Raw genomic sequence first — 8302 nt, 5'->3', positions numbered from 1 at the left:
TGTGTGTGTGTGTGTGTGTGTGTGTGTGTGTGAATGTAAATACAAAGGATTTGGGCGGTATTTATGTAAAGACACCTTAAGAGAATTGCAAACAATACAAGAACACTAGCAATGACCGACAAACAAACAAACTGTATCTTCTAAACAATTACAATGAAGCCCTCTAATAAAAAGAAAATTAGAAAAGCAAACCTAATATCCAAGCATATTTAGACTATGCACTAAAGCGAAATATCATCAAAAGCCACTACAGTTATAAAGTAAGACCAGACCCTATCCACCACCATATGTACAAAAAAGCCCATATATAAATAAAAGTTTATTTCCCACCAAGAGCCGGAAACTGCTCTGTATCTTCAATAGCAAGTGGGGCTTGGGCCGCTCGGCAGTCCGAGAGATTAGTAGTATTATTGCCCCCTTTGAATGATCCACGGCCCCTCCCACGGCCCCTCCCACGGCCCAGCCCATTGCGTCTATCTCCTTCAGTTGGTTTTAAGAATTCATCAATATGCATTGCCTATATAAGAAGAATCGCCGGATCAACAAACTAAGGTTAAGAAAAATTTCTATGCATTTATATATCTAACCCCTAAATTATAATTTTTAACATTTATAATAAATTTAAGTATAATTTAAGGGTTAGATCCATAAATACATGGAAATTATTAGGAATCATGATAGCCAAAGTCAACACCTTTCTACCACGTTCTTCCTTCTCAGCATTCTCCTTCCTTTTAGAAAACTCCTTATCAGAACCCTGCGAGATTTACAAATTTCAAAATAACGATCATGAAATTAATGGGGAAGCTCAGAAACCAAATAAAGTTCCGATTTTTACCAGCTTGATAAAAACTTCGTCATTTCCTTTCTTGGTCGAAAGCTGCTGCATTTCCTTCAAGTCCTCATCCAATTCAACTTTCCTCTCTTCCACCTTCATGGAAAGCAGGGCTTTTCTTTTCTCCTCCCTCACCTTCTCATATTCTTCCAGCGTCATCTCCTGCTCCCAGCAACGACACATGTTCCAAGCTCATGATCTAAAATGCAGATAACAGAAAAAAGAAAGTAAAGACATTTAAGAACAGACCTTATCTTCTGGTTCTTTCCTTTCCGCTTCATTTGATCCTTCTCCTTTCTCCCTGCTTCCATTAACTTCCTGTCCCTGTTCAGAACTAATCGCTTTCTCATGCAAGTTCCCGCCTTTCTCAGCTTCCCTACTCAACAAATCTAAAAGGTTCAGTCCAATTTGCAGCAGAAAAGACTGCACAAACCGTAAACAAAAAAACAAAACCCTAAATCGAGAAAGAACAGAGTTCTTAACTGTGCAGCCAAATCATCAGTCCCAGTTCCCCACCTCCCACGTCCCCGGCCAAATCCACTTCTACGCTCAAAACCCCTTCCTTTGTTATTCCCGTTCCCAAAATACCTATTCCGGCCGAATCCGCCTCCTCGGCCGCCTCCACCTCCCGCCGGCGCTGCAATGTCATTCTTTAGCTCCCTCGCTACAAAACAGAACAAAACCCTAAATCCAACATTAAAGCAAAGTTAGTATCTTTGAAACAGAACACACCTGCTGGCGAGGGAGGAGGGAGATCCGACGGCGGTCCGGCCGACGAAACCGTGGCGGCGGGGGCGGGCTTCTTGACGGAAAGCTTCTGCAGCTGGGAGGCGATCAGATGGGAAGGATCGTCGTTGTCGTCATCGGCAAGGGCCGAAAAATGGTTGGCCAACTCCAGTTTGCCGGAATGGGACGACATTGGGAATCTTGATTTCGTCCAATTCTTCTGGAGGAGAAGATTGAGAGATGCCGAAGGACGCAGTGAGGGTGCGGTTATATAACGGCCCTTCCCGCTTTCCCGGCTTCTGCAGCTAACCATAAATATATATTTTTTAATTATAATTAAGTTTGTATTAATTATAATTTTTTAGTATGATATAAAAGCTTTGTTGTTATATAAATATAAATGTTTATATACATATTTTTTCCTCTCTCTCTCTCTCTCTCTCTCTCTCTCTCTCTCTCTCTCTCTCTCTCTCTCTCTCTCTCTCTCTCTCTCTCTCTCTCTCTCTCTCTCTCTCTCTCTCTCTCTCTCTCTCTCCCCACACACACGCACTCTCTCTCTCTCTCTCCACACACACACACTTTCTCTCTCTCTCCAACCTTCACAAATAGGATTAAAAAATCTAATAAAAAATTAAAATAAAAATGAAGCCTAGAACATTAAAACTAGTTTAAGCAAACAGTAATTAAACGTGCACTAATCTCAAGTCTAACTTAAGATTAACTAAACTTTAAGTTAAACTTAAAACCTAAGAGTTAAAACGTAAATTAAAATTTAACTTTCGTAAGAATATAAAAATAAATAAATAAAATTTAAACTTAGAAGATTTAATTTGCTTGAAGTGTGCTAGAAAATTCGCGGCGGTGGAGTAATGGATTATCGTCTTAGGGTTGCACGAGAATCAGCACACGCAAATAAAAGAAAAGAAATAAGCAGGAGACACCTCGACTTTTTACGTGGAAAACCTTTGAAAGTGAGAAAAAACACGGGGTCTAGTCCAGTTGAAATAATTCACTATGAGTGATGAGTACATAAGTCCATGCTTCACATAAATTAGGGAAGATATAATTACAGAGTTGCATAACTATAATTTGATTGCAGTCCTTGGTGATGAAAGGTTGCAAGGATTATTGGTGATTGAAATAAGCAGGAGACACCTCGACTTTTTACGTGGAAAACCTTTGAAAGTGAGAAAAAACACGGGGTCTAGTCCAGTTGAAATAATCCACTATGAATGATGAGTACATAAGTTAATTCTTCCCGTAAATTAGAGAAAATATAATTACAAAGTTGCATAACTATAATATGATTGCAGTTCTTGGTGATGAAAGGTTGCAAGGATTATTGGTGATTGTTGTTGAGGTAGTAGTTCGTTCTGAGCGTTGTAAATGGTTGGTCCATAAGCGTTGATTGACCAGAAAAGTCATGGTAAGCAGTCGCGGGAACTGTGAATCACGTAGATTGTAGTTGGCGAGTATTAATAACGTCTGTAGCCCGCGGGGGCCTGAGTGGGGAGCTGCATGAGCTGATGACCACGTAGATCATTGGGGCGAATATTAATGATGTCCGTAGATCGTTGGGGTCAGATTCAGGAACTGTATGAGCTGATGACCACATAGGTCGTTTGGGCGAGTAATGATGACGTTCGTAGGCCGTTGTTGGCACATGGACAGTAGTGGTGAGCAGTGGTGACGTCCAAAGACCGTTGAGATCGGAGTGGGGAGCTACATCAGCTGATGACCACGTTGGTAGTAGTTGGCACATGAACCCCAGTGGTGAGCTCTTATCCCACATACGGAAGATGATTACTAGATTTTTCAAGTAACAACATTGACTGACAATGTTAGGTTGACAGTGGTCGGCGGGGGTATGGTAGAAGGCAGTCGACGACGGTCGGCAGTAGGAGGCAGTCGACGGCGGTTGGCGGCGGTTGACGACGGTCTTTTCAGAGTTTTCAATTCTCTCTGAAGCTTCAAGTCACTCCTCTCATGTGAGGGGTGAGACTCTATTTATATTATTTTGAGTGTAATTAATGCATGAATATGAATCATTTTGATCAGACGGTCCGGAGAGCTTCCTCCGATAAGACCGCATTTAATGGACATTTGAGTGGCTTAACGAAGTCGGAATTGCACAATCTTAGGCTCGTTGGATTCGTCTTGTTGAGACGCTCGATTCGATTATAAGTTATAAGTTTGTCAGCTTTAACATCTGTTTGACTTACCAAATGTGTCTAGAAATCTTTCAAGGTTTGTCAGCTTTGACATCCGTTTGACTTACCAAATGTGTCTAGAAATCTTTCAAGAATGGTTTAATAACTTGATCTGAGCTTGATTTGACTTGGATTAGACTGACTTTGATATCATTAGGTCTGTCTCATTTAGCCTGCCAGTTTGACTCTAAGTTGCTTAAATCGGAGCTCTGGATGAGTTTTTATCCATGTTTGAACATCTCTTAACTCAAAATATTACCTTGAGATCTATGAAATGCATCTATCAATCTTCTCCTCCAGAGTAATTGGATCGAATCAAGATTCTCGATGCCGAAGCACATAATGGGGGTGTGGTTATATAATGCCCCTTCTCGCTTTACCGGCTCCTAACCATAAATATATATATTTTTTTTATTTTAAGTAAGTTAATATTAATTATATTTTTTTAGTATGATATAAAATCTTTGGTGTTATACATATAGAAATGTTTATATACAAATATTTTCCTCTCCCTCCCTCTCTCTCCCTCTCCAACCTTCACAAATGGGACTAAAAAATCTAATAAAAAATTAAATTAAAAATGAAGCCTAGAACTATAAAACTAGTTTAAGCAAAAATAGTCAAACGTAGACTAATCTCAAATCTAAATTAAGATAAACTAAACTTAAGTTAAACTTAAACCTAATTCAGTATAGATCTAAAACTAGTTCTAGACTAGACATACCATGAGTTAAAACGTAAATTAAATTTAACCTTTGTAAGAATTAAAAAATAAATAAAAAATAATAACTTTCGTAAATATAAGTTACTTGTTTTATGTTTGTTATGTTTAAGATTAACCTAATCTAATCACGTTTTAATGCAAATTTAATCTAATCAAAATCTGAATCAAGACTAAACATAATCCCCACAATCACAAAGTAAATTAATCCTAATCCTAATTATAAAAAACTAACCTGATCCATAACCCAGATTAAAAATTAAATTTAGTGTATGCTAACCTAAACAAAGTCTATATTAAACTTAAGTCTAAGTTAACTTAACCTAAAATAAACTCAAAGTAAACTTTAACCCAACTCGATATAGGCATATAGGGCTATCAATTTGGCTCGTTGTTCGTGAACAGCTCGTTGATATAGGCATATAGTGCTATCAATTTGGCTCGTTGTTCGTGAACAGCTCATGTTCGGCTCGTTAAACAGCTCGTGTTCGGCTTGTTCGATAAGTCTAATGAACCGAACACGAACAAAATTTTAAGCTCGAAATGTAAATGAGCCGAAGACGAACAACAGTTTGTTCGCTTGTGTTCGGCTCGAAATGGCTCGAAAAAAAAATTATATAACTTTGTATATAACAATATATTACATATATTATTTACATAATAATATATTATATATATTTATGTTTAAGTTTAAATCATAACACCTCGTGTGGCAATGTGGTTATTGTCTTTGTCTTTTTTTTTTATTTATTTGACCAAATTCGAATCCCACACTTTACATCTATTTTTCTCAATTTTAGTTTAACGAGTCAATTTCGAGCCGAACACGAACACGAATATTTAAATTGAGTCGAACACGAACACACTGTTCACGAGCCGATTTCGAACACGAGCTATTTCGAATGAGCCGAACACGAACCAAGCCTGAGCGCGCTCTAGCTCGGCTCGTTTACAGCCCTATAGGCATATAACTAAATTTGATGGAGCACAAAATTAATCATCATATACGGGGGAGTGATTTCATACCATAAAGACACAAGCAAAGACATTAGTGTTTCATGGATATATTACAATGAATTATTATCATTGTGCATATCAGATGATGCATTTACACATTACATTTTAGTAGTTTTAATGGGCTTTTTATTGAATGTCATTATTGTTATTTGAGTCCTCAATTCAACCTTTCAATTATTACTCAACTTGGAAAATATCATAACGACTCAATTAGATTGCATAAACTTATTTTATTCACATTCACTGATTAACAACAATAACATTGTTGTGATAGAAGATTCACGACGGTAGCGTCTTAGCATTGGACGAAATCCGACACTCGCACAAATAAAAGTGAAGTAAGCATGTGGAGAAATCTCTTTTTAACATGGAAAATCATGGAAAGGGAAAAAAAGCTATGGTGTCGGTTCTAATTGAAATAATTCATTATACAATTGTAAGTCATAGCTTCACTCTTCTTGTGAATTAGGAAAATTGGAGTAACGATGTTGATTATAATAGATGTTCAATAGTAGTTCATCGATAATAATCTTAATCTGGTCATAATAATTGTAGTTGTCGGTGATAGCAGTTGTAAGGGTCGGAGGGGCCATTATGAAGGCAGTAGCCCGCCATGAATGTTGTAATTGTTGGTTGTAGTGTAAGCTTGTTGCACAGACCATAGTTGAAAGTCATGGTAGTAGTTGGATATGTGCACTATAGATGGTTGCTTCAGGAGTGTCGGTTAGCCACAGAAGTTATATTAAGGAGTTACATGAGCTATGAGCCACGTAAGTTATGGTTGGTTACATAGAATGTAGTGGTGAGTTGCGATAACGTCTATAGGTCGCAAAGGCCGAAGTTGTGAGCTGCATGAGTTGTATGCCACATAGGCGGTAGTTGGTCACATAGACCGTAGTGGTGATCTATAAAAACATTTGTAGGTTGTTGAGGTTAGAATTAAAATTTGCATGATCTATGAGCCACATTGGTTGTAGTTGGACATGTAAGTAGTAGTGGTCAGCTCCAATAATGTCTGTAAGTCACAAAGACCGGAGTTGAGAGTTGCATGAGTTGTGAGCCACATCGACCTTAATGGAGAGTTACAATAACATTTATAAACCGTAAAGGACGGAGTTGAGAACTGCATGAGCTATGAGTCATGTAGGTCATAGTTTATCACATAAGTAGTAGTGGAGACTTGTAATAATGTTCGTAGGCCACAAAGGTCGGAGTTGAGAGCTGCATGAACTATGAGTTATATTGGTCATAATTCGTCACATAGGCCATAGTGTGGAGTTGCAATAAAGTCTGTAGGCCACAAAAGCCGAAGGTAGAAGCTGTGTGAGTCGTGGATCATGTAGGTTGTGGTTTGTCATATATGTTGTAATGAAGAGTTGCAATAATGTTTATAGAACACATATGTCAGAGTCAGGAGTTGTGTGGGGTGTGGATCAAGGGGTTGTAATTGATCATGTAAGCTATAGTGGAGAACTGCGAGGAGAGAACTTTGTAAGTATGGAGAAAGTCAACATACTGTGAGTATGGTTATTGTAAGCAGTTATTGCGGAAGTTATCAATGGATCCTTGACATGACATTTTTCATGATTCCATATTTAGAGTATGTCGTTACACCGTATGTGAGGTGTATTATTATACTGTTTTTTAGGTGTGTTATTACACTGTCTTTGGAGGTATGTTGATGCACTGCGTTCTTGACAATGTGCTGCTCTGTTGGATGCTTCGCTACTCTGGAACATAGGTTAGGATTCAGCAACGTGCATCGTGATTTCGCAGGGGGTTTCATTGTAACGAGCAGGGAGCAGCCAACAGTGGTGTATGACAGTCGATGAGTTGTGGTCGACGTTGTTTCATAATTGCATGAGTGGGTGGCGTTCATGGGACCTTAGTGTATAACACTTAACTTTATTTCCTTCTTATTGTGATCTGGCCCCAAACTCCAGTCTTAGTCTCCTATTCATGAAGGGGTAGGACTCTATTTATAGAGTACATGTGAGACATATCTACAAATTATAAAAAAGGAATATGAACCACTTTGTTTGAAAACCTAGAAAGATTCTCTCAATTGGATATTGTTTTTGCAGACAATTGAGTGTCTTAACAATATTGGAATTGAGTGACATTAGGCTCATTGGATTCAACTCACTGAGTCACTTGATTTAACTATAAGTTTATCATATTTAGAATACGTTTAACTTTCTAATTAACCATCAAAAGTTTTCAAATGTGGTTTAACAATTTGATCCAATCTTGATCTGACTCAGATTGGGTCAGATTTGATGCATTGTATTCGTCTCGTCAAGTCGGTTAGTAGATTATAAGTTTATTGAAATCAGAGTTATTGATGATTTTTAATTTGAGTTTGAATATTTCTTGCTAAAAAAACAATGAAACTAGTGCTAATCATCTCGGGATTCATGTCAAATGACAACATTTATTGATGATGTATCAATAATCAAACTCCTATAAACAAATAAAGTTCGGCTTATTCATAATTGAACCATTTAAATAAATTTAATTTTTTGTTTGGTTGATTCAATTTAATCAAAATTTTTTATTGGTTCTACTTTTTATATTTTTGAATTTTGATTGCATTCGATTTGATCAATTTGCAAACGAATTCATCTCCCTATCAACGCATATGTATGGCTAAATTAAATTAAATTAAAATATCTAAAAAAACATAGGGAATTTACATACATATCATATAATTTTTACGTATACATAGATAAAATGGTATATATGTAAAGATTAAACCTTAAATTGGTATATACGTAAATACAATATATATAT

At 37.2% G+C, this 8302-nt stretch overlaps 1 protein-coding gene across 2 annotated transcripts; it reads right to left on the bottom strand.

The window, feature by feature from the left end:
• Nucleotides 1–63: 63 nt before the first annotated feature.
• Nucleotides 64–1835, bottom strand: LOC110026976 (RGG repeats nuclear RNA binding protein A-like). 2 transcript variants are annotated; one of them, XM_020728223.1, is made up of 6 exons: nt 1568–1835; nt 1319–1472; nt 1085–1211; nt 839–997; nt 695–757; nt 64–517 (listed from the first exon to the last, which is right to left on the bottom strand). In XM_020728223.1, the coding sequence occupies exons 1-6, from the start codon at nt 1752–1754 to the stop codon at nt 320–322; spliced, it is 888 nt and encodes a 295-aa protein (XP_020583882.1). In that variant the 5' UTR covers nt 1755–1835; the 3' UTR covers nt 64–319. The 2 variants fall into 2 exon arrangements, with proteins under 2 accessions (XP_020583882.1, XP_020583881.1); XM_020728222.1 differs by having other exon boundaries at nt 65–517; nt 1319–1499.
• Between the last annotated feature and the right edge of the window lie 6467 nt (nt 1836–8302).

This window comes from Phalaenopsis equestris, unplaced genomic scaffold (assembly GCF_001263595.1).
Source record: "Phalaenopsis equestris unplaced genomic scaffold, ASM126359v1 Scaffold000410, whole genome shotgun sequence".
NCBI classification, from domain to species: domain Eukaryota; kingdom Viridiplantae; phylum Streptophyta; class Magnoliopsida; order Asparagales; family Orchidaceae; genus Phalaenopsis; species Phalaenopsis equestris.
The sequence above is the reverse complement of the archived record's forward strand: the minus strand, read 5'-3'. Positions and strand labels throughout refer to the sequence as shown.

What these genes read in the sequence shown, in the direction of transcription:
- LOC110026976 (XM_020728222.1), bottom strand. Translation starts at nt 1,754, where the DNA reads ATGTCGTCCCATTCCGGCAAACTGGAGTTGGCCAACCATTTTTCGGCC. An exon ending in ACGAAGTTTTTATCAAGCTG is followed by an intron (nt 758 to 838) that starts GTAAAAATCGGA and finishes TAAATCTCGCAG; the next exon opens with GGTTCTGATAAGGAGTTTTC. An exon ending in AGGAAGAACGTGGTAGAAAG is followed by an intron (nt 518 to 694) that starts GTGTTGACTTTG and finishes CTTCTTATATAG; the next exon opens with GCAATGCATATTGATGAATT.